The sequence below is a fragment of the Amphibalanus amphitrite genome, unplaced genomic scaffold (assembly GCF_019059575.1).
Source record: "Amphibalanus amphitrite isolate SeventyFive unplaced genomic scaffold, NRLGWU_Aamphi_draft 000709F_arrow, whole genome shotgun sequence".
In the NCBI taxonomy this organism is placed as follows: domain Eukaryota; kingdom Metazoa; phylum Arthropoda; class Thecostraca; order Balanomorpha; family Balanidae; genus Amphibalanus; species Amphibalanus amphitrite.
In genome coordinates this window covers 299,359-326,654 of record NW_024882203.1, presented here as the reverse complement: position 1 = coordinate 326,654, position 27,296 = coordinate 299,359, and the positions used below count along the sequence as shown (strand labels likewise).

General features: G+C 46.8%; 1 protein-coding gene across 1 annotated transcript; it reads right to left on the bottom strand.

The window, feature by feature from the left end:
• Window positions 1-11,916: 11,916 nt before the first annotated feature.
• Window positions 11,917-19,081, bottom strand: LOC122364965. The gene is made up of 3 exons (XM_043335797.1): window positions 18,850-19,081; window positions 13,235-13,422; window positions 11,917-12,524 (listed from the first exon to the last, which is right to left on the bottom strand). Exons 1-3 carry the CDS (start codon window positions 18,938-18,940, stop codon window positions 12,450-12,452), a joined length of 354 nt encoding a protein of 117 aa, XP_043191732.1. The 5' UTR covers window positions 18,941-19,081; the 3' UTR covers window positions 11,917-12,449.
• Window positions 19,082-27,296: the final 8,215 nt, after the last annotated feature.

Here is a 27,296-nt window from a genome sequence, read left to right as displayed (position 1 = left end):
GGCATTGGTACGATGTGCCGGTAATCGCTTCGCTCGCCGAGAATGATAGCGTGGCAGGTTTACTGATATGTAGGATTATCAAATAAATGTAATAGAAACGATATTAAATCCACTACCTCTTTAGAAGCTCTTGAAATAAACCTGGCTATCTGGTTGTCGAAGCCAGGCAAATTATATGCTTGGAATGGCTAAATGTCCATTGTCCATGACATCATTAAATTGAATTATTTTCCTTCTTAGCACTTAAAATACATTTCAGCGACACAAAACTCCCAAAAGTCTGATATCTTGCCCGTGGTATCGTGGTACGATCGGCGAGTACCTAAACCTTCCTACGCAATGTCCATGGCTATGCGAAGTCTAAGGTTCAGGGCATATTTTAAGGATTTTTCACTGCGTCCCAAAGGTGGCATAGGGCACATGCTTTGATCGGAAAGGGCACTTTGCAAGCGAAATAGTATATAACTAGGGTGACCCGCGTGCTCCGCAACGCGAAGAAGGGTTATTTTTGACCCGTGGGTATTGGGTTGGTCTGTGTCGATTTGGTTGATATCCATTTCGTTCGATTGCTTTTGACGGCCAAGCATTTTGTAATAAAACAAAAAAGATACATCGCATCGAGGTGCCCGTGTCGTATTATGTCATGCAAAAATGATGGGTGTATCTTAGACAAAATTGAATGCTCTTTCTAACGGTACCAGTTTCAATTGCCAAACGTATCAGGTTATGCAGCAAAACCCGTGTAATTAATAAAGTGGCACATCATCGACAAACACCATTTTCTCCATCGAATTGTACCACCTTGTCGTCGATCAATTAGCTATTCACAATTTTCCCATGAGAGGCGGTACATTTCTCTTGCCAACAGGCGTTGTTCCAACTCGCTCCGTTTAACGGTCACCTAAAAATAAAATAAATTCCAAAATCCGTCACAAACCACAATGTTTCCAATAAAAGTATCCTCACGGGTGCACGTGGCACGTGCCATCCTCTGCATCGTACACTATTCGACAGCCCGCTCAATTATCTACACGATGCTGCTGTCCCCGTGCCGTTCTGGCGCCCGGTTACCGAGATATGGCACCGGGACCGGACCCGTGTCGGCCAAAAATAGCCGTTTTCCGCCCGATTTCGCACGCCGATTTATACATGTAAAGTCTATGACGCGAATTTTCACTTTTTGAGCACACGCCACGCGCTCCCTATCAATCCGAGCGAGCCCAGACCCCTCAAAGGCACGTCGCGCATCCTTGATCTATAAGTTGTGCAAATTTCACCGGGCTAGGTGCAACGGTCTGGCCTGTAGTCCACGCAAAGCACCACCAAGTCGGGACCCTCGACCACAGACAGACGCACCTATAAGTAAAGTAATCTTAAGAGTTGAGACGCACCCACCACAAAAAGTAATATCGATGCAAGTGAGATAATGTACAGATACATGTGTCATTGTGTAGGGTAGAGTGGGGCAAAGCGCTCAGGGCGGGTAAAACGCCCACCCCTCTTATTTGTGAAATACTCGACTTTTTAAAGAATCCTTGATAGCCACTTTCAAGAACACGCAGGAATCTGCTTGTGCTCCCTTTTTTTTGGTTCCACAAGTGGGGTTTTCTGGATATAAAATACAGATTGGTATATTGCTGATGTTTTCTAGAAATTAAAAGCTTTCTTAGTGCCAAAACTTTGTCTAATAGAGATTGAAGAAGGCAATAAAATTTTGTTATGTTGAATCTGCAGATTTAAGCTATGCTTTGAGCATTTATTTGCTTGCAACACAATTGTGACAGGCTTAATTTTGGCAAATTTTGTTTTGAATGTGCTGTTGGGGTAATACGAACACTTTGGTGTGGGGCAAAGCGCCCATCATGGGCCAATGGGAGTTAGGTATACATACAGCACGGATTATTGCGAGCATTTTGGGCTCAAAGTGAGTGGCGGGATATGTTTCTATTGCTCAGAATTCTTATAAAATATGCAATTTTCTGGTTAGGATCGTCTAGAACGATTTATTCGCGAGATCTGATCTTTGCTCACCAGGGCAGTGACAGGCGTTGAATAAGGACTGGGGTGGCGACAGCAGTGTTTAAGGTGTTTTTAATAATGCAATCTGTCGAGTTGAGGTCTAATGAAATGAGGAATGGATGAATCCTACATTATTTTGTCAGAGTATCAAAATTGTTATGAGACATTCAGGACTGGGCGTTATGCCCCACTCATATGGGCGTTATGCCCCACGGGTGGGGCCAAATGCCCGATCTGTAGTCCTCTCAAATCGGACGGCATGTCTCAAATACTATGCATGCCACAAGTTTCTGATGTGTTATTTGAAGAAAGCTAAGGTAATGAGCTACCAGATCAGCTACCTGGTTGTTCTTCAAATTTGTAAGATAAGGAGATACTAAGGCGAAAAGTTAGGGTGGGCCCTTTGCCCACCCTACCCTACTGTGCTGGTGGAGGGGCAGCAAGCGGGATATTGGGAGCGGGCTGTGATTGCTTTTGGCCAGTCTCGAAATTCGCCCAGTCGTGGCGCGTTCTTTATCCGCATTCAAAGGACGGACCGGCGAGCGATTTAATGACATTTATATTGCTGTTAGTCACTCGTTTTCCTGAACGGCGTTGAGCGTGTTCGACCTCCCTTGACGCACCAAGTTGTTACGGAGCGAGCGAAGCGAGCGGAGTCTTTCCTTAGATTAACGGAAATTTCTGAGTATGAGCGGCCGGCCGGCCGGCCGGCCGGCCGTGCGGACGCTTTTGCGAGGCTTATATCTCAGCAACCACTTGACCGATTTACACGCGGTAATTTTTGTAGGGTAGCTTCATTCCTTCTACCAAGTATTGGACTATTCCCGATGCATGTGGGTGACCCCTTATGCACGTGCCACGTGCAAAACGAAGAGGTGTCAGTTTTGTAATTGTTGCAATATCTCGGTAACTACTTGGCCGATTGCGCTGAAAGTTGGCATGTAGGTAGGCACCCACTAGGCACTGCATATCCATGTGCCAGAGTTGGGGTGCTGCTGCACGTGCGCACGTGCAGGGGTCGTTTCCAGATCTCGAGAACGGCTGGACCGATGGCGTTCAAATTTGGTACATGGTTAGGGACCAGTTAGTAGGGTGCCGTGCACAAGTCAGTTGAGACCCATTTTTCACGTGCGCACGTGCAGGGTGCCGCTCCCAGATCTCGAGAACGGCTGGGCCGATTGTGCTCAAATTTGGCACATCGCTAGAAACCGGTCAGTAGGGTGCCGTGCACAAGTCAGTTGGAGGTACCCCCTCGAAATTTCGCACGTGCAAGACTCACCCCCTCGCTCGCTCCGTTAGTCGCCCCAAAAGGCGCTATACTGGTACCTATTTTTAATGAATAAAAATAGATATGCACATGATTAAAATGTGATACATACGTTTCTTCACGCGTTTTTCACCCCTATCGATCGATTCAAAATAGAGCTTGACGTGTGAAATATTGCCAATTCGCATTGAAGATACTATGTGTTTGAAATTATACGATGACTTAAGGTCAAACAGTACCCACCCACCAGGCAGAGAATGGCACGGGGGCTCAAACTAGGGTAGGGCAGGGCACGGGGCGTGAAGACGGGAAGGCAGCGCATAAAATTTCGAGGCAGAGTATATAAGGTATCGGGTTTGAGGGCAGGGCAGGGCGGGGCACAGAGCCTGAATGCAGAGCAAGGCGCAGGGCCTGGAGGAAGGGTAGGGCAAGGAACAAGACCTAAGGACAGGGCACTGGGCAGGGCACATATTCCAGGGGTATAGTAGGGAAAACATAATAAGGTGTACGACCTAGGGTAGGGCAGGGCACAAGGACTGGAGAGGACATGTATGTTCTTAGGTACATAGTAAATCAGGGCACAACGCAGTCGGAAAGGCAACATTTGTTACACAGTAAAAGACCGAGGCATGTTACTTAGTTTTGCTCGCACTTTCCTCTGAAACCGTGGCATTTCAGTGTGGGACGCAGTGGTCCAAATTTCGCGAGGGCTACGTCCCAAAGGCAGGGGGCTGCGTCCCAAAATGGGACGCAGTCAGTATGTTAAAATATGCCCTGCTAAGGTTGGCCTACATAAGCCTTGGGTTGGCCTGTTTATCCTGTTTCATATCGTATCTATGATAATAAAGTGTTCACGATCGCATAGCCAAACTGAGAACACAATATTTATTTGCAAAACTCCAGCAATACCCCTCGCCTGATGCTATAAAAAATATTGCACACGATCATGCGAAGCCGTGAATCCTACCGCCTTTATTTAGCGCCGGCGTTCCCGCGTTAATAATTTCTCCTGAATCGGAGGACCAATAATCAGCTGACGCACCGTTGTTTTGATGTCGGCGGACCGTGCCAGCCTGCATTGGATACTAGATCCTGCAAGTTTCATTTTCCTGCATGACACCTCCTCTCGGGCAGTGAGGTCGTTGCGAAGTTGCGACATCTGAAGACCGTGCAGAGGTTCACTTATGACGTCATAGGTCAGTGACCTGACCTGACCCAAAAATTCGGTTGGTGTCAAAAGATCCGGCTTGAATCAAATGTCAGGTATGCCAAGTTTCAGCTCTCTATCGCCAGCGTGTTCGGAGCTATCGCGAAAAAAACCCTATGGGGGGGGGCGGCCCCTCGGCCGGCGAGGGTTAACCCGCGCGGGGCTGGGGGGGTAAATTTTACCCCCCCCCTCGCGAATTTTTGCAATATCTCAAAAACGGCGGCGCGCAGCGCCGCCAAACTTTCAGTACCTTTTCTTACATCAATTTGACACGTTCCCTGAAAATTTGAGCGAAATCCGTCGGAAAATTTTTGAGAAATTGACGTTTTAGTGACGTCATGTTCGCCATTTTCGCCTCAAAAACGGCAAAAGTTCAAACGCCGCTAACATCTTCATTTTTAAAGAACTCAAGACGTAACAAAAAAGGATATACGTAATTTTACTTTGTCTATCAAATGGCTATCTCGGTTTTTTGAAAATTTTGGATTTTGGCCTAATTTTTTTTCAAAAAACTGACTTTTTTGGGAAAATAGCTATAAAATCCAAAATTTTGTGTGTATCGAAAAAAACCGGAATATATGTCAGAGAAGTGGTCTATGTGCACCTACATACCAAGTTTTAGAAGAATCGGTTTAAAAATGTGGGAGTTATTCAAAATTGTATGACGTCACGACACACAAAAATTTTGAAAAAATGACTTTTTTGGAAGTTTTAGACCTCGTACGGAAACAAATGTAGCACCATTCGATTCGCCGTGAAAAACTGCATCAGATAGACACATTTTTAGGCCTTAACAACCAACTTCAAAATTTGACCTCACTTGACCTGACCTTGACCTGACCTCGACCTGAAATTCATCCAGAGGTGGTCCATATCACTTATTGAGTGTGCCTATTGAATTCTATGAGTAAAATGACCCATAAAACATGTGTCGCACATGCCCTTTTCTATATTTTGTTTTTGGTGACCTGACCTGACCTGACCTGACCTTGACCTTGACCTCTGAATGATATTGTATGCAACGAATATTGTCTTGGTAGCCTAAGACCACGTTTTGGGCGATCAGTCTTAGTCCATGACTCCATTCTTCGGCAACTACGGTGCAAGGCCGATACTGTAGGAACTTGCAATTTGTACCCTTGACCTGACCTTGACCTTGACCTCAAACTTAAAATTAAGTACATGTTTTTAGTTGTTCGTGATGAGATCTTTCGATTGGCGTTTGAATTTTTCAAATCGGACCATTAGTTCGGGAGATAACAGGGGGGGGGGTAAAATTTACCCCCCCCCCCAGCCCCGCGCGTTCGGCTGGAGACCCCAGCCCCGCTCGGGTTAATAGGGGCCAAGTCAAAAGCAAATGCCTTGCTCCAGCTTTTGGAACGAAGCTTCTGCGAATAGTTGAAGAGTTGTGGAATATGAGTACCTATATTCTATATTGTATATACTATAGGTACATATAGGTGGAATTGGGCATGGATAATTGAGCAGATACTTATAATATGATACCTATAATACCAATAAAATACCTATAATACCTAAATTCATCCATTAGGTGAACCATCGCCCGGGCCGTAGCCGATTTCTAACAGTGGACTAGGGTTTGTTATGGGAGCGGGGGTGATGCACTGGATTTCCCAGCCCTTTGGAATGGGATATGTTTGCTTTTTCCACACCTAGGGAAGCACTAGACGGGACTTTATATTTCCAATCGGAAAATAAATCAGAATTTGGCCTTGACTTCGCTCTTCATTTGGAGCTGTCATCCTCATCCTAGCCAGCGTTCAGGCCCCGCTGTCGTAGTCCCGATACTTGCCTGCGAGCGTGTCGACTTGCAGAGCTGCCAGCCTACGAATCGAGACGCCAGGCCGGTGTGGATGTGGGGTGGGTTGCGAATGCGATCCAGTCGTGCGAGTATTGTGACATGCCAAGCTAGCGATGTGCTGTTGCTGCCCACCGATTTCCGCTGTCCGGCTGTCGCTGCCTCGGCTCTCTGTTTGTTGTCGCTGTTGTCGCTATCGCTCATCGCTGAATGACCAGATTGTCTCTTCCCACTTCTTTTTCGTGAGCGCTAACGTGTACCTAATGTGCGTTTTATAGTACCTAGGTGCTGCGTGATGTTGAGATGGTGTGGTCTTGTCGCATTAGAGACAGTGTCATAATGTACCTAACTTCATATTTTGTGTGGGCGCTGAGTATAGCATACCCAGTACCAAGCTTCTGCGGAAACAGGAGGGCACTTCCCCCTCCACATCTCAGCCGCAAAGGTCATTGTCACAAAACGTAGTCATATATATATGAACGATCAGCACTGGTCTTATCCAATTGGTGCCCAATAGGATCAATGACGTCACCACTGGCAAAACACCGGTATGACGTCACCGATAGCAGCAGGCCACCGGAAATGATCAGTGCTAATATGATGACTTTCTGCTCGCTAACAAAGCGTAAGACCTTGGTGGCAGATCGGGACAATGGACTATTGTCGTCGCGCCGGAAGTAATTGATATATTCATAGGCCAGATGGATGGACGTGACAAAAACTACGGCTCACCAAAATATCCAAGTAGCCGTAACTGGCGGTAATAGACCTTTGTATACCGAGACATGGGCATGATACAGTGTTTCAGGCACCCATGTCTCGACAAAAGAAATGTAGGTGTGTAAGATCAGGGTATAGGTGCAAGATACCTAATGATGTTAGGTATCTTGATGAGTTGCAAGATACAAGATCCTACCTAATGAGTTGCAAGATAAACTGGGAAAGGTAATGCGACCCCGCTCTGTGCCCCATCCCTAATTGATCTGGACCTTCGCAGTAAAGAGGAAAGCTCGTGCTGCGGTCTTGCCTTGTGTGGCTCCCGGGGCCTCAGCGAATGCTCGTTGGGCATGCGTGTCGGAACGTTATTATCTCGCTACACGCACTTGTAGCTCGCCACCTATGGCTGAGAGGAAACATCACCCTATAATATTTTAACCTAGTACCGCGTATTGTTCAAGCCGCTAAAGAGACAGGCTTCACACATCTGCATTTTTATTCTGAATTGAAGCTCATATAAATTGTACGACTATGGGATGAGGGAGGGGGCGGGGGAGGTGAAAAATGTAATATTCGTGTTCTCTGTCCCCCCCCCCCCATTGACCCCTGGCAGGCTTTTTAAGCGACTTTGCGTCCAACGCTGTATTCGTTGCTGTTGCTGACGCTGACTTCACGGACTTTTCTAGAGCTCGGTCTCAAGCCGCCTCAACAAATCTGAAATCTCCAATATCAACAAAGTCCGGGCTGTTTTCGGCATCCTCGGTCGGACTGAGGACTCGGGTATCATCCGGCTGTCATCTTCAGCTGCCGTCTCTCTATAGAGGGCGGCCACTCGACCGACGGGGCCATCTCAGCAGTCATCGGCAGGGGTCAGCGACGGCCGGAGCCACACGCCGCCGACTGCAGTGGGACTGACCACGGTATATAGAGAAATGGACTGACCAATCAGACTGACCACCGCGCCGCGCCGACAGACCTCGGAGCCGCCGCTGTCAGCTGGCAGAGAGCGCAGCGTGGTCACTGGGCAGTGGGCGGTGGGCCGAGAGGGATGTGGGATGTGGGTAGCGGACGTCATCCCGACTGGTGTAGTGTGTGTGCAGTGTGGGAGGGGGGGGGGGGGGGGCTACTGTGGGAGTTGCCTCACGGATGCTACCTATTTGTGTGTGTGCGTGTGCGTGTCGAGGGTGTCATCCAACAAAGGTGGTTGACCAATGGCCAGTGACTGCCTGGAACGATAGTTCAAAGGGGGCGACGGAAGGGAGGTGCTGTACCTATTTAGGTATTATTCGAGTGAGTGACGGAGTGACATTACCATGAAAAAAAAATTGTAAAAAGCACAGAGGGATGTGGGTGCTCAGAGTTTTCGGGACGTCGTGATCTGAGCAAGGTAGATAGGTATACATACATAGATGTCGGTTATTATTAGTACCATTTGTTATGGGCTGAATCGGTCCATCAATTTGTTCATTTTTCTGAGCGACTGATTTACTCGGTGTAGGTAAGTAGTTCAGTTGGGACTCCATCGACCATCGGGACCCGGGTGGGTCTAACTACATAACTAGTCCGAGATTCAAATATCTAAGTTTAATTAATATGCCTAGGACCAAGGGTCAAACAACACTGATCACAGCCTGCGCTCGTCATCCACCGACAGACATCACGTGCCGATTCCATCATCCTCCATCGCGTGACACTGGCCATGAGCGTCATCTGCGGTCGTCCAGCGCGTGCTGGGACGGTTATCCGGCTGACCGTGTGCACGGCGGCCGATAATGGGACTGCCCTCTGGCAGCCCAGCTCAGCCGCTCAGACATCACCCCATCACACGCGGTATCGGTCGAGCAGACAGGCTAAAACTGAGACTGAGACTGAGACGAGACTGAGGCTGAGACTGAGAGCGAGGTTGGAACTGGGACTGAGACGGAGACTGAGACGGAGATGGAGACTGAGAAGGAGACTGAGACTGAGATTGAGGAACCAATCGTCTCCCAGCTCTGAGAAGGGATGGACAATTTCGCCGCACCGGGCACGGCAGTCCATTGTGGGAAAATGACGGTGGACGGAGCAGCGGCCGGCGCGACCGTTCCGGGCTCAAGCACAGAACAGAGAGAAAAATCAGCGGAGAGAGAGAGAGAGAGAGAGAGAGAGAGAGAGAGAGAGAGAGAGAGAGAGAGAGAGAGAGAGGGAGAGGGAGAGAGAGAGAGAGGGATGGAGGGAGAGAGAGAGAGAGGGAGGGAGAGAGAGAGAGGGAGGGAGAGGGAGAGAGGGAGGGAGAGAGAGAGAGAGAGGGAGGGAGAGAGAGAGAGGGAGGGAGAGAGAGAGAGAGAGAGAGAGAGAGAGAGAGAGAGAGAGAGAGAGGAGAGAGAGAGAGAGAGAGAGAGAGAGAGAGAGAGAGAGAGAGAGAGAGAGAGAGAGAGAGAGAGAGAGAGAGAGAGTTCAACACCTGAATACATGCAACAGCTCCTCAGTTGCAAGTACTCGTAATGTAACAATCGACACTGCTGTAAAAAGCATAATGGTATGACTATGTTAGAGCAATAACGCTTGGATTTCGCTGAAATGAAAAAAAAACAACACATTATACCAAAACATCGTTCATAGCTGAATTAACAGCCATGCAATATGCATCCCTTTCATTTCAGTCTTCACCTCACAAGTCGCTCACATTTCTGCACCCCGTTGGGTGGCGTATGTAAATAGTCGCCTCGCTTTGAACTAAGGGTGCTGCCCCGGGATAGTCACACTGTCAGACCCGACCAATCTTTCCAGGCGAGTCAGACTCGAGTGAATTTCGACTCTTATTTGCGAGACACTTGACGCACCAGCCGTCAAAAAAGTCGCCAGGCCGCCGCTCTGGATCCGCGGTGTCTAGTGCACTTCAAAAGCACTCGCCGTTTAAAGGGACCCTCCCACCTTAACATTAGTTTTGAGTTGAGATAGCCAAGTTTGCGGCCAGGCTCAGAAACCACCATTTATCCTGGTCGCAACCCCCGCAGCTTTATGGTGTTCAAGAAATTTCTTCCCTTTACTTGCAGGGTGGGACCAGCTTGGTCCCTATCTCTTAACCATTATGGGAATCTGATGACGTCATCAGGCTTTCGAACGTCCGTTAAATGTTTGACTAAAACGTTTTGTAGCACGCGGTGGTATATGCTGCTTTGCGCGCAACAAATGCCGCACTTTCAAATAAAGTCGCTAGGAACAGCGGAGATCCCAAAAAGTAAACAAAAGTAAAAGTCTAATATCTTGAAAACCGGTGAATATTTTTCGATAAAATTTGGTAGATATTCGTTTTTGGTCTTTCTGAACCGAGCGACATCACTTTCATGCCAATTCATTAACTTTTTTGAAGGTGGGAGGGTCCCTTTAAATGAGGTTACTGCCAGAGCGGCCTATGGGAAAGGCAATTCTGGCTCCTGGTTCTCAGTAGCAATCCAGCTTTTGAGATTTCGAAATGGACAACATAAGCTATTACCTATTATGACTTTTACTGATTACACAATGATTTGGAGTAATAGGGAACTCTGCTAGGCAATGTGCTTATATGATTTATCTACACTAGCATTATACATTCGTAAAACACATAGATCACACAAGAGTAGGTATTCAATGGTCTGACCGCTAGTGACAACTTTCTGACCCACACCCGTCGTATCACAGTGTAAAATAACGAGATTTGACGTTAATTTTTCGATACCCTATCAACTATCATAATGCTGAAAATATACGCGCCAATACATGTAAAATCATAAACAGTTCATAAATGACGATGCATCAGTTATCTATTTACTTTTTAGATACATCGTTTGAAAGTGAAAAAAGTCAATAGCTCCAAAAATACATGTACTCAAATAGATGGTGAATGATAACGTATTTAGACAAAGACGCTCTGCATTTTTCTGATATCACCTCTGGGCTCTGATAAAAACGCATAATTCATTATCTAAAAAATAAAATATTGTAGAGCGGTAAATTCTTTGCAGTTTCAGCATACCGGCGAGCGAACTGTGGAGCGTTAAGTGCGCCCAGAAATAAAACTAAATTATCCACTAGACGCGCATACAATGTAATCAACACACTTAACTATGAAATGTATCATGTTGAAGAGCGTTTCAACGAGAAGAATTTCGCGTTGACACTGATTCGCTGAAAGAGCGACAAAGAACGTTATTGAGGCTGACAGCAAGCGGCGACAAAGGGCGCCAGCATGATAGGAAAACAGGTAAAATGTTATGGGTTTTACCAGTGTTTTTTTTTTTAGTTCTAAGGTATAAGGTATAAGGTTTTATGAGGTACAGTCCACACTCCACAGCAGAAGTAATGTGGGGTTTCAGTCATGGGTATGTTCTGCTTCTGAAGCTTAGGAACGATTAGCCAGACTACAATGAAACTTTGAATGTAGCTTATATGTATTCGTCACCCTTGCAGCTGCAACTTTAGCTATTTATATCTTCTTTTCGATCACTCCGCATTAAACAATCGCCAGTCAAAGCCAACCGTTGAGATTGGTAAAACCCTACATTACTTTAGCGGTGGGCTGTACATAATCTCTACCCGTCCTAGCATAGGTATTGGTTTACCAGACTATGGACTTACGCAACTCCAGACGAATAGATTAAATGTACAGCTTTGTATAATGGCTGTGTTGTCGATTGATTTACGTTGATTTGTGACACCTTGTAGTGAAAGCCGCCAACGAACGTTGCTTGCTACCGCTTATGTGTCTTACAAAGTCATCACATTACACGATCAATATCTATACCAGGGCGATCGCATACAGAAGCGGTTATTAAGTGTTGTTCAAAATGTCGCTCGAAATGATTTAAAACAATCTGTATCGATTGCATTTCTTTGAATGTATTTATGTTTTCAGGAACGACGTGTGAATAGTCACCCGAATATGTTTATTGTATCTCATCGTATATTTCCAACAACCTCAGGTAGGCATTCAGACTAGCCCTCATTATTTTTCTTCGCTTGAAGACAAATTATCTTTGAATGCGACGCCTCCTTAGACACAGTTGAGAACAAACAAGAGTGCTCGTCACTGCTCTCTAAAACAAAACTCGACCAAGAGACAAAGAGCGGTTTCGTAAGCCACCTTCACAAACGAATCTTCTCAATGCCTCGCTGCTCCTGTGTTGCGTTTCCATAGCAACGACGAGCATCAAGCTGGTCAACATTGAAACTAGCTAGATGTGGAGGCTCTCGGAAGGATCCGCTATTGACCACTAGCACAGCATTTGACCGAGAGCAGCGGGTCAAATCACACCACGCCGCCCGGTCACGCCACTCTCAGCTGCCCAGCGCACCGGGTGCTGGTGACGGCGCGTGACGTCACCCGGCGTCACTGGGCCTCTCGCGGAGGTCGCGAGGTCAGCCGGTGACCTCTCACTCAGTTGGCATCCGTCTCCAGCCGCTCAGTTGCGCGGGCCTCGCCATAGGAGGCCGATGGATGGGTACGGTCGCCGCTCCCGGGCGCGGATCCGGTTCATCTGCCGAGAAAATGGGGAGAAGTCGGATGGATATCCTTTTTTACCGCAATTAGATATTCAAAATTATGTTTATGTTTAGATTATGAGTGTGCACTATGCATTATGATGAAGATCTTACACTGGATGAGGAATTAATAGAGAATGCGGATTTTAGCTCCTTCTCTAGCCACAAGAGACAAAGCCCACGCTAACTTAGCTGAAACTTTGTGTCTGAAATGTATGTTTGAGCACTGAGCAGCACGCATACCGACCTTCCTAACTATTTTGGCGGTTTTAGTCTTTTCTACTGGTTAGCGGGTGACATTTCAGTAATGCTTCCCAACGTCTAGCAGAAATTTGACAGAATCTGTTCTCGGAGGCCATGTGGCCGAGCAGTAGCTCTCAGAAAATGTCGGTGCGGATGTATAATCTGGACGGTTTACATGGGAGTCAGACCCGACATTGGCCACTCGAGAACAATATTGCTTTTATAAAAAGGTCATCGCTGGAGAAACACGTCCAATATGCGTGATGTGAATGCACGGTTTGCAATTTTTCCAATACGAGACGATTCAGCCCTTTTTGGCAGCGCAATAACAGCAAGATGCTGACTTTGTGACATCTGCTCACATCTGTGATCGGAGTTATATAAGAATGGGTAATCAATGTTACAAGAAGAGAGTGGAAACAAGTAACCAGACGACTCTAATAACTCCGCCAGTTCCACGTACCCAGGCCCTGGCGAATCCAGCCGGATGTGTCCGGATCCTCTTGTTTCGCAGCTCGAGCTGGGGATCCCTCAGGTAGGCGGGCTCAGAGGGGTAGCTGTTGACGAGGAGGGACTCGAGCAGCACGGCCAGGTCACCTGCTGTGACATCCACGGGTGCGTCCTCACAGCTTCCTCCGACACAGCTCGAGTCTGGAGGCAAAACAAATGAGAGACTGACAGGCACAGCAAATGCATGTTATGCTAGACGTTATAGGCAAAAGGGATCTCTCAGTACCTGATGGGCACCTTTTAGGAGAATGGGCCCAATTCTTATTTCATTTTCTCATCTATTCTATTGATTTATTTAGTTTTTTGTTAATTTCTATAACTTTTCATTACAATGGATAACTGATTACTCTAATAACTCCGCCGAGCAGTTATTAGCACTTTGATAACTCCGGTAGTGACTTTTTGTCGTTCCTTTTAAACAGTACTTGCGCAGAGGCTGGTGCGAAGGCCCCATTTAGTGGTACATCAGGCAAACTAAATGCGTTGAAATTCGTTGTATGTCATGACCAAATGGGTTACGATGCGTTAGATATAAGCAATGGTATGTTTGAGCATCATTAATAAAATTATTGTGATGAAAAATGATCTTACGCTCATGATATAATCTGAATAAGTTGAATTGAACTAAGAACAAAAATAATTGATACCTATTTTAGACTTGCATCGTCTTCAGAATGTAAGTACCTTTTCAGAATTGTCAGGTCTGATGTTACACACTAAACGTAATCACATTGTGCAAATGTATTATCAGAACATTCACTCTTCCATGACACATTCAATCTTATACGCAATCATGCGTCATGTGTAATAAGCTTTTCGAAATAACCCTTAGACAGAGACTGATCTACTCAGCCAACAAATTGTCCAGTGAAAAGTTTTAGACTTGAAATGAATAGCCGTCCATTTGTCTTGGAAGCTTCTTATTAGATCTCAGGCTGACTTCTAATAACGCTCTTTTCCTAATCTATCGTCCTCGGCACAATACGGTGCAATTTGTTTGGCCATAAGACCCAATGCATTGTCAGGGGCAGGTATAAGTCAGATTAATTTTAGCAAATAAGTGTCCACGCTTTCTTACTATCATCACACACCCTACAGTGATTTCGCAGTAATAAGAATGTGGCCTGATGCCAGCGGCTGAATTAGGCGTTGATTTCACCCCGAAACATTTTCTCGAGCATAAATGATAAGCTCCTAATTTCTAATGACATTGAATTAACGCTGGCAACTTAATTACAGGCTGAGACTCGTTATGCGAATTACACTGTTCTTGACTGAGGGGAGGGGCTCTATAGAACCCCTTGTTTTTCTTCAATATCTTCTAAACAGCCTAACGTCTCAACACAAACTTCCTTTATCATCAGCTGTATTAACCCTCGCCCGTATTGGTGTTTTGCCAGCCACGAACGTATAGGATGGGGGGGAGGGGGGGGGGGGTACGTACTACGGTGGACCCCCTTGCCGCTTCACCCCTGATCGAGCTAGAACTTTGCAGAAAAAACGAGCGTGCTGCCCGGGACGTGAGGAAGCCGATGATGCCCAAATTTAAGGTCCTAGATCATTGGTTGACCTTCCAGGCTAAGTCAATGACCCAAAAGTCGGAAGAATCGGGCCCTGTTAGAACGTCGTTAACCCGCGCCCCTTAGGGCTATCGGCGGACCCTACCACCCATAGGGGGGGGGGGGCGTTTCGGCCCCCCTAAGATCTCGGAAATTTACCGGCCGATGTTAAAAAATCAAACGGCGTTTGATAGCCCCGTCGGGGAACTACCTTGTGGCCGAATTTCATTGACCTAGGTCAAACCGACGACGTTACAGGTCAGGTCAAAGGTCGGATTTTCACCGTTCACAGGCATTTAAAGAAATACGTTGTGAAATCGAGTAAATTGGTAAGTTATTGAAAAGCATCGATGGTACACCGTTCTTTAAACACATACTTTGCTATCTGAGGTAACTGATGCCAGGTCAGGTCACAGAGGTCAGGTCACTGGGGGGTCACAATATGAAAGTGTCGTGTGATACATGTTTTATGGTCCATTTTACATGACAAATGCGATTATGTGGGCCAGGCAGCCTTTGGGGCCAGCGTAGGTCACGTTTGGGTCAAGGTCAGGTCAAGGTCAGATCAAATTAGGTCAAATTTCAAAGTTGATATTTTTGCATAAAATGGGTATTCATTCGATGCAGCTCGTCACGGGGAGTCTAATGGTGGTCTTTGTTTTGCTCTATGTGGTCTAGGGTTGCCAAATGAAAATTTGACGTCATCATTTTTGAACAGTTTTTTTCGCTATAACTTGGCCAAAAAGAATATATTGATCTAAAATTTGGTATGTAGATAGAAGACGGTAGGTACTAACATATATACTCCGGTTTTTGCGAAACTGTAAAAAATGGATTTTTTTGCAAATATATAAAAAATTGCTTTTTTGATTTTTAGGGGTCAAAACTCTAAAATTTCAAGAATCCGAGATGGCAATTTTGTAGCCCTGTCAATTTTTCACCTCTTATGTCTGGATCATTTTTCTGTATCTTCAAAGCTGTAGGCCTGACAGCTCTTCTCGCGAAGGTCTTTTTTCGGTCGAAAATGGCAGAACATGACGTCATTCTGACGTCATTTGTGGCCAACCTATCATAGCCTCTGGAAAATTGTTTTTGTCACAATGTATAAAATTGATGCCCGAAGGGCCTGAAAGTTTGGTGGCGATATCTCTAGCCGTTTAGGAGATATCGACGGAAAAGGACAGGGGGCGGGGCCGTTTCAGCACCATTTTCCATTTTCCGCCATTTTCCGGTTCAGTGTGTCAATTTTACCTACATCTCGATGTTTGAGGGTGTCTAAAATAGCGTTCGTGCAAAACAGACGCTTTTCAATTTTCTCCCATTGACTTATAATGGAGAGGCCGCAAAATTGACCTGACCTTAGGTCACCGATATCAAAATTCCGAGATAAACATTTTATAGATAATGTTGCTCTAATCAATCGCTGAAAGTTTCAAGGCAATCAATCAATCGGTGTAGCCATGACGAGCATTCTTATTTTTTTTTCTGAGGTGAGGTCACCTGGTGTGACCTGGTGTCCTGACCTAAGGCGACCTGGGTCTGAACTTTTCACAACATGTGCGGAAAAGATTCACGAACAGGCGCCGCCGTTTTTGAGATATCTGCGAAAAACCGCAGGGGGGGGGGTTCAAACACCGTTTTTTAGATATCTGCGAAAAACCGCAGGGGGGGGGGAGGGGTGTTCAAACACCCCCGGCCCGGCGCGGGTTAAATAGCTGCCAAGATAGAGTTTTAGCGATAAAAACAAATCACGAGCACGGTTGTGAATTATTTTTATTTCGGGAAAATACAAATTACTTTTAGTGACCTGAGGTCAGCCGTCAGAGGTCAGGTCAACGACCCCGAGGTTTTAGTTTTGTTTTTTTTTTCGCGAATAACTCCTACAAAAATGGGCCAGAGCATACGGCAGTGGTACCAACGCATTCGTCTTGTCAAGTCACGTCGAGTGACAAATATTATGTTTGGAAAAGATCAAGTTTTACTCGTATGTTGACCTCATGTGATCTCGAATGATTTTTGCTTGATCTTGACATATGAAAGGTCATATATAATACATTCGTAGGGCTACGAATAGCCCTATTCGAATAGTAGGGCTAAAAATGGGTGCCAGCTTCGGCTCCGCGGATCACGAATCTGGCACCCATTTCGCTCTAAGCATTCATTTAGATCCTCAGAATGGCAAAGCTGTCTCAATTGTTATGGCTGACTTGAATCAGTGAAATAGCCTCCAATACCTAAGGATACTCTACCGTAACCTGGACCTTGGATCAGCTTTTCGTAAGATAAACCACAAATAGGGACCTGATAAGCTTCAAAACATTTCAAAACATCTTGGAATTTAGTAAACAAGATATACAAAAAAATGCACGGTTTGAGGTCAATTTTGATCGTGACCTTGACCTTGAACTTGAATGTTGGATACATTATCGGAATCCTCAGGTTCTCTTCTTTCGTTTTACATCCATTTTGCCGGTTTTATGCATCCCGACGTCCTCTGAATCGCTATAGCGCTATAACTTTACGTCAAAAATGTTAGGTGCTTTGGATTCGTTCCGTATAGAAGATTTGTTTTGTACCGCTTTTGTTTCCGTACTCCCTTATTTACGGAGTTAGACAGGGTATCGAAAAGCCCCCCATCCACTGGGCTTTGGCGGTTGGGATTACCCCCGGGCCCGGCCGGATTAATTTCTCTTATGAAGAAAGTGAACAATGAACGTCACCAAGCACTACATAATAGAATTGTGGCTTTGGAACGTATTCCCACCTTGAAAACGGGTAGACATTTCGGCTGCATTACCCAGCAAACATGCCCACATGGTTCCCATATGGGGCCCACATGGGCCCCCCACCTCTTTCATATGGGCCCCACATGGGAATGGCAGTGGGTGACACGTGGGACCCATATGGGCCAGCCCACGTAGGCCCCATATGGGACCCACGCGGCGCCCACATGGGACCCATATGGGTAGCCCATCTGTAGCCCATGTCCCACGTGGGCCCATCTGGCCCATGTTCACCCCATATGGGACCCACATGGGATGCCCATCTCCAGCCCACATGCGTTTGGCCCATCTGGCCCATTTTTATCCCATATGGGGCCCATATGGGTAGCCCATCTGTAGCCCATGTCCCACGTGGGCCCATCTGGCCCATGTTCACCCCATATGGGACCCATGTGGGCATGTTTGCTGGGTATGTATGTATGCATCTGATATGAAATGACAGTCCACCTAATTTCCAAATAAAAGGCCGAGCTGCAAAGATGCTTTAACCTTCGCGTAATTGACGTTTTCGCAGCCTTTACCATATGGGGGAGGGGGGATCGATCAGACCTCCAGCCGTTCGACCCTGATCGAGCAAGAGCTTCGCGGAAAAAAAAACGAACGTACATCTTGCTCATGAGTCATATAACTAGATGAGGCCAATGTTACCCGATTGTGAGGTCTAAGGTGACCGGTTGACCTTCCAGGCTAGGTCAATGATTCAAACTTGAGAAAAAAAAAAGAATCTGCTAAACGTCATGGGATGACATATTTTTCAATAGGCATATTTTTAGGAAGTGGTTTTAAATTTTGCATTCCTTTTGTCAATAATCAGATGCATTTGTGCATTTGGGTATGCCGGGTCAGAGCAGGATAACAACTTTTTGATGTCACCGCAGACTGTTTAATTTCAAAATATCATCCTAGGTTACATTGTTACGATCCCGCTATCAACCTAAGCCACGAAAAAAGTCATGTAACAAATTTTGAGGGATGCAATGCAGTTGTGGTGCTGTTTTATGTTATGCTAATTAACATAATTCGTCTCTTCTAAGCTGCATGATTATCAATATCCCTGAGACTATTCTTTTTGAACCTACTCTTCACAAAAGACTTCGACTTTCGTTTAATATTGCCAGTAAACTATAATTACAATTTCTCTGCCCTTTACCTTTTATCCGCACTTAGGCCCACTGTCTGTAGGCCCTTAGCTCCCCTGCAATAACCTTCAGAATCATTTTGCTTACCTTGTGGGACTGATGCAGACTGGACAGCCGACAGAAGACCACAGACCATCGATATCAGTAGCATAACGCTCAGAGCAGACGGAACAGACATTGCTAGGGTCAGCAGACAGCGTACTTCGGCGAGAATCGAAGACAAAATATCCCTAGGTAAGCGCCGATTGATAGACAAGCGAACCGTCAGCCGGGCGTGTGACTGATGTGACTGATATGTACTGGACTGCGCGGCGTCGGCGACTGGACGGTCGGTGCGGCTGCCGTCCGTTTTATGTGAAGAGTTCGACGACAGCGGCGCGTCGGCGGCTGCGCGCGGGACGGGGTGCATCTCGGGGAGGGTCAGCGATGGGTGTGGGGGACACCAAGGGATTCCTGGTGACTGATATGTGATGGCCGAACGGGAGATATCAGTTCTGATTCACTGTGTTATCGAACAATTCATCTGTTTTGTTTGGACAATCAGATGTGCATAACTACTGCGGTCACCTGCCGTTTTATGCCATTCATGCTCAGAGGTTTCATGATCATGATTTGGCGTTTCGGCGCTATCCCTAAATATACATCCCAGTTTTATCTTGAAATATGCCTGAATATATCTATGGGCTGAGGCGTCAATAGTTGTACCCAAAAAGCTCCAGCCATAAGTTTTCAATGGAACGGTGTTCGTTTCCCTTCTTCCCCTTTTCTTTGAAAAAGAAACCAACCGATTTTTTTATTTTGTGTTTATGTGAAATGTTGCAAGTAGTCAATAATAAAAAACATCGAGTCTTTGCATTTTCACTTCAGAACACCTTCGTATTCAATATAACCAAATAAATCATACAATGCACGAACATTCGATTATAGGACACCAAAAGTAAAAGCACTTCCTGTAACATAAGCTGCTAATGCCTATCCAATCACTATTACACTGACGCAGTCATACACTGGAAAATTGCAGGCAAACAAGTGAATGCACGAACGGACGATAGAACGGTCTGCTTGCACGAGCATTTAGCACATGCTGAGCACTTAGCACGCGAAATATCTTCAGCACTGTCTCCAACGTCTAAGCGTGGCACATCTCTACTTGACTTTACACTCCCACTTATCGGTAAAACAGTCTGAGTCCTCGTGATTAGTCGCTTTCCCAACGCCAGATGTATCTGGTGATGTATACCATCTGGAAAAGAAAATAAAGTTGTAAAATACTTCAAGATGACTAGGCATGGATCCGTTATCATGTAATAAATTGATAAGAAAAAATGAAGCATTGAGGCAGGAAAAATGAAGCTAATTGTCTAGCTCTCTTTGAGATCGATGTGTACTCGTAGTAATTTGGGTGCACATACACTTACCTTACGAGCTTTGCAACGAGTCTTCCAATGAGTCCAAAACTTTGGCTGAGACTGCTCTGCATTTGACATAGCGCAGCATGATGACATGTGCTACTGAAATCCTCTTGTTTCCTGGAAAGAATCGAATCATTGGGTTTGGCCGGTAGGTGGAATTCAAAATCTGCTCTCATAACACAGCTATACAACGAATATTTTGCAATTCGCAAGCGTGTGCGGTGTGCACGATTGTGAAGGGAACATCATATATCAACGCGTTGTTTCTTAGATTCGTCAGTGCAATTGGATAATAAAGGCTCACATCAATCAACTACCTAAATAGTTTCGATGTAAAACAAAATGCTCGAAACAAGAGGCCTGACCCTAAACGTTCTCAAATCTCCGCCATATGAATCGATATCACATATGTATTTTGTGCTCATTTTCCTAGATGCCCACCCAAGTATCCCGCCAAGGCACTTTTCAAAGACTCCTACACTGAGTACGTATCCCGCAACACCTTCTGTTATCCGCCACTGACCTGGTCCGCAGCCTGGTGAGCCAGCTGCCGGTCTCTTCTGCTAGCTGCGTCCACTGGACTCTGTCGAGCAGGACTCCGCGGACTCGCAGCTCCAGCTGGGCGGCGTCCCAGGCCTGAGTCCAGTCTCCGCCCCCGTCTCCGGACCGCCCGCCGCCGGTAGCCGTGCCCGTGCCGCCCGTGCCTCCCGTGCCCGTGTTGTTGTTGTTGTTCAGAGTTTGCTGTCGGGAGAAGAATGTTAGACGCATTCGGAAGTGATAAAGCGAGTGGTTAAAATTAACGTGGTGGTGATGTTGAGGAACTTGATAAATATCGGCTCGTTTGTCTCAGTAATTTAAACCGCTGTTATTTGATTGCAAGCCGTTAATTATTCTTCGGGCGTGCTTGGTGTATCGAGCTCGGCAAAGCATTCAATCTTTTCTCAAACATAGACCGCTGCATAAATAGGGACGCCTATGACTCAAACTGTATGGATTGAAAATACGATCCTATTGCGGAATAAATCAATTTAGCAAGTACCGACTCACGACTATCTGAGCCGTGCTCCTCACCTGAATAAGGTTGAGCAGGAAGAGGAAGCTGAGCAGCGCGAGTGCGGAGAGGGCGGGGCTGTTGTCGTACCCGCCCCCGCCGTAGCCACCCCCGCCCCCGCCGTACCCTCCGCCGTGGCTCGGCGGGCCGTAGCTGGGCCTGGCGGTCACAGACAACACGGGTCAGCGCGTGGCAAACGTCATCGCTGATTGTCCAGGGCGAGCGAATAAAGTCTATATTCCTGAGGCAGTGTCGTTAAATTTCTAACAGGACTCGCACGGTTCCGTGGTAAAACAGAACATCACAGGACGGAGCCATTTTCATATCCGACCATCGCATGCAGAAACAATGTGCGGTATGCTTTTGTAGCCTGCTAATAATTCAGCAGCAATTCATAAGACAGCTTAGTCGACATTTATTACGAATTCGATAACGAAATTATATAACGAATATTCAGCACTTCAAGGATAATATGGGCTGCTAACTGTGCGATTTCAACTGGGCGTAAATGGCACTAATTACCTACTGGTGGCTTGCAATTGATCTTCTGGGGCCACCAGGCACCAATGTCTTGGGTGGCTACGAGACTGGTCAACAATTATTAATGAGCCGCTGATGAGCTAAATGCACCAGACGTATATTCACGTAGGTCTTTGAACCTTGTGTCTTGTATCAAAGACAAAGCTAAAGCCTAAAAGGTCTCGAGTGAGATTAATCTGCAACAAAATGGATCACTGACACATAACGTCAGTTATTCCCCCCCCCCCCTGTCATCTGCAGTACCTAAACTACGACCTACACATGTCAGCAAGCGGCAACTAATGTCTCGAGCTTACAGCAATATCGCCTGCAGTAACTCAGAAATTGTGTGGCTCTACCACGAATATAGCAACAGGCCGGCGATCAATGCATATTTCCAGGCTCTCTTTGGACCCAATAGGTAATGCACGGATGAAACTCATCCCTTCAGCTAACTGTGCGCTATTTCCACTACGCCCCGATGTCGACCGTACTCACGCCGGCGCTGGTGCGTAGCTAGCATAGCTGGAGTCGGCACTTGTGTACTGGTCCAGCGGTACCGGGTACATGGCGTACTGCTGTGTACCGGCCAGAGCCATGTCGGCTGTTGGCTGGGGAGGGACCGCCTGGTAGGGGTCGTACACGGGCGGCGGCGCGGCGGCCGGGTACGGGTTGTACTGCGCCGGGTACGACACCGGCTGAGCGCCGTACTGCTGCGTGCCGTACTGCTGAGTGCCGTACTGCTGCGTGCCGTACTGCTGCGCCGGCTGGACGCCGATGACGTAGCTCGCTGCCGGGCCGGTACGACTCGGCTGGTAGCCACCCCCGCCGTACGTCTGATACTGCGCCGGCTGACTGTAATCCCACTGTCGACTCTGGCGAGCTAGAAAACAAACAGTCCACGGCAAATGTCGGTATTTTTCGTGGGGCTGAACCATATGCATACAAACGATATTGTGGTTGTTTATTGGTGAGCAGGGACAGGGAAATACGAGCTGTGTTTTTTCTGCGACCAAACCGTTTAGTGAGTGATGAGTGGAGTGGCTCCAACACATTCACTATGAGATCGTCACCTGCACGCTGCGTAGATTAGCAGCGTAATTTCACGGCAGTTTGATATGGAGAACGCCAGTAATTGCGGCGTCGGCAACCTTATTAGCCGTCTGAATCACCCCGGTACTTTACACTCCGCCGTTTTCTGGATACAGGCCGAATGAGGTGCATGCAACTAGATACGCACGTTTGCCTATGCAATGCATGCCTTTTGTATGTCAATGGACACCGCGATTACTTTGTCATTTCGGCCTTGTTCATTTCTTTTTATCAAGCAAGTACGCACGCCACGAACGTGACCTATATCTTCGCCGGGTGCACATCAGAACACAAACCATGTGTGTTGCATTGCAATATGCAAATAGCGGACGCGGACGTAACATTGCCCATTGCATTGCTCATTGTTAACCCGCGCCCCGTAGGGCTACCGGCGGACCCTACCACCCGTAGGGGGGGGGGGGTGGCGTTACGGCCCCCCCTGAGATCTCGGAAATTTACCGGCCGATTTTCAAAATTCAAACGGCGTTCGATAGCCCCCCCCCCCGGGGAAATACCTTGTGACCAAATTTCATTGACCTAGGTCAAACCGATGACGTCACAGGTCATGTCAAAGGTCAGATTTTCACCGTTCACAGGCATTTCAAGAAATGTGTTGTGAAATCGAGTAAATTGGTAAGTTATTGAAAACCATCGATGGTGCCTTGTTCGTCAAACACATACTTCGCTATCTGATGTCACTGATACCAGGTCAGGTCACAGAGGTCAGGTCACTGGGGGTCACAATATTTAAGTGTCGTGTGATACATGTTTTATGGTCCATTTTACATGACAAATGCGATTATGTGGGTCAGGCAGCCTTTGGGGTCAGTTTTGATTATGTTCCGGTGAAGGTCAGGTCAAGGTCAGGTCAAGGTCAGGTCAAGTTCAGGTCAAGGTCAGGTCAAATTAGGTCAAATTTCAAAGTTGATATTTTTGCATAAAGTGGGTATTCATTCGATGCAGCTCGTCACGGGGAGTCCAATGGTGGTCTTTGTTTTGCCCTACGTGGTCTATAAGTGCCAAAAATTGACTGAAAATTTGACGTCATCATTTTTGAACAGTTTTTTCGCTATAACTTGGCCAAAAAAGGAGATATCGATCTGAAATTTGGTATGTAGATAAAAGAGGGTAGGTACTATCACATGTATTCCTTTTTTTCGAAACTCAAAAAAATGTTTGGGATTTTTTGGCTAATATATAAAAAAATGCATTTTTGATTTTTAGGGGTCAAAACTCAGAAATTTCAAACATCCGAGATAGCAGTTTTGTAGCCCTGTCAATTCCACACCTTGTATGTCTTGATCATTTTTTCTGTATCTTCAAAGCTGTAGGCCTGACAGCTCTTCTCGCGAAGGGCTTTTTTGGGTCGAAAATGGCAGAACATGACGTGATTCTGGCGTCATTTGTGGCCAGCCTATCATAGCCTCTGGAATTTTTTTGGTCACAATGTGTAAAATTGATGCCCGGAGGGGTCCTGAAAGTTTGGTGGTGATATCTCCAGCCGCTTAGGAGATATCGATGGAAAAGAGTAGGGGGAGGGGGCGTTTCGCCCCCCCCCCCTACGGGGCGCGGGTTAACAAAGAGAGCGGAAACAAACGTGGAAACGGCTGATGACATTTCATTTTATTGCAGCTTTGTTCAAAGAGCTAGATAAACGGACACCATCTGACATTCTGACATTATTACATATTGCGTGAAGCGACTGAACTTCATTTATACCCGAATGTCATTGATTTTCCTGAAGGTAAAGCCGCTTCGAGAGGAATTGCGAGCTCATAAAGCTCCTCGCATTCTCGTGACATCTTGGCACAGAAATTCATATCACGTCGTACGGTCGTTACGTCGACTTGGTTCGTAGGACAATGATCCGCAGTGGCATGTGCCATTGTGCCAACGATGGACATCAATCGAACTACGAATAATATTACTCTAGGAAATGCCTGATTCATCTGGTATGTATAATACGGTTATAAAACCATTTAACGCAATTGTGAAGCTTCAGGCGTTTTACCAATCACCCACAACGGGACCGTAAAGCATCGAAACGGGATCGGGACATTTATGTATAGTACGCACGGTTGTTACTCTCACCCTTATACGAGCTCGTATAACTCGGCCGCTGGGCTATACAGCGACAATTGCAGACAGAAAACGACATAAGCAAGTTCGCCAAATGGTAACGGAAGAGCAAACATCGTCCTCCCAAAATTGCCATGAACTGTTTGGTCCCTGGCAATACCCAATAATCACTGTCACTTACTGCCGGCAGACGGCATATGTTTCAGTGCTCCTATGCTCAGTGACACTGAGTTCAAAACTCATGAGGAGCGCGCTGCTTGACCATGGGAACGGGGCGAATATCACAAAGAACGGTCAACGGGACGGTTAGGACTGCCTTTGGGAACGCAGTAAGAAGTAAGAACACTATAGCAATAAACCACATTGTTTTTAACATTGTTGTCAAGAAATGCAGTCCTTTATTTTAACAGGAAAAATAAAATTGTGCGCTAACCCGGAACACAACAAGGCTGTTTACTGTACCAAGACTCTTATTTTTGAAAGAATGATTCAAATTCTCACTCAGCAGCAATAAGAACGACAGATCAGTGCGCCCACCGTGTGTCGTCATCTCACCTGTGTGAAGACTCGTGTGACTGCCGGTCTCCGACATCCTCTCCTGGCGAGCCGAGTCAGCCGCGCGACCCGCGTCGACCCACCCTCACCGCACACCAACTCTCGCCGACCTGTGACGCCGTGTGACGCTCCTCCGTTACCCGCGCGCCGCGTCACGCGTCACGCCTTGTGACGGCGGTGCTCACTCTCCCACGGCGCGTGCCGTGATGTGCCGTGTCGTGACGCGACGCGCGCTGAGCGCGTTCATTGCAGGGAGACCGTCAGCAGACAGACGTAAATCTGTCCGTGACGTATCTATCAGCGATGGGAGTTTCACACCGACGATTTTCTCAATAGTTTCAAATATGATCACACATAAAAAGAAAATGGACTCTTCTCAGGTTCGAATTGCCGTATAATCACAAATTTACTTCTTACATCATTTCATAACACGGGTGGATAGGGATCACACACATATAAGAAAAAGAAAATAGATTGCTCAAACTACGGTCGCATTTACGAAAAACGCTCAAACGGTGATGAACCCTCTGATAGACACATAATGTTCACTTCAATTATGCAATACCTATGTATACCACTTCTTATACTCCCACATCCAGCTCTTGAGCGACAACGAGCGAGCCACCGTCTCTGGATAGAGCAGGGTAGGAGCTGTTTTTTACGGATCCGTTTCTCCTGGGCCTGGCGTATAAGCGGCCCAGAGGTAGGTCACAGTCGTGCCGTTGCCCCGTCGTGCGGCGCTCAGTATTCGTTCTGATCCACTTCTGATGACAGGGTCAGGCGGCACGAGGCGCCATGAGAGCCATTAATTTCCTGGGATCGTATATACGCGGTGTGAGCCAGACAATTACCGCCGTCAGCCGGGCTGCTGCAGCGCCGGCCTGTTGTGCGCGGCCCAAAGTCAAAGTCAAAGTCATTTATTAGAATTCTTCCACGGGGTGGGTATTAAGAATCCGGTCAGGAATGTGACATGGTGACATAGGAGCTAAGTGAGACCCAATTAAAAATATATGATGCTGATACAATGGCAAAAGCTACGTTAAAACACATCGACGATTACATTAAAACACTCGCGAACGCATCATCCGCATGTAAGAAGTTGACATCAGCGGGTTGACATTCTAAAATCAGGTGCCTATGGCGGTGTCCTTCGCATTCCACGATGCTGCCGCTCTATATGCAAACTCCCGCTGATTTCTTGCGAGCCGCCACTTCGGGAGCTGTAACTTCCCGGCTGCTACCGCGCGAGTGTCACGTGACGACACATCGGCCCGGCGGGTGAACATGGCCGACATCGCTGGGGGACATCGGTCATTGTACAGGCTCTCTGGGGTGGGCCCATTACGCACGCGCCGCTGACTGCACCGGGCTGCCGCCGTGGCGAGAGGACACGAACAGAGGAGGTTATTAGGCACGGGACTGAGGACTCTCGAGATGGATGGCGTGTAATGGAATGATGAGTGGTGCAGCGAAATGAAGGAGGCGTAATGACATACAAATTAAAACTGGAAATCTTCAACATGTTTAGTGCGTGGCTTACATCGGTCCCGTTATGGCCATTAGGACCTAATCAATGAAATAGTAACAGCGTCGTCTCATTATTCGGTGCGGGAAGTCAGGAGCATGGCATGCTGAACGTCGATGTTACCGTTTGGGGACGATGGTCGAGACGTCACCTGACTTCACCACGGCACTTGGCGGTACCTATAGGCAGGAATAGGTGCATACACTTCGCATCTGCCATCTACCTATTTACCCCCAAATGTGGAACAGCTAGGACGCTGCCACGCTGCGGAAGGGTCAAGTGCCCCCAAATGCCTCCTTGG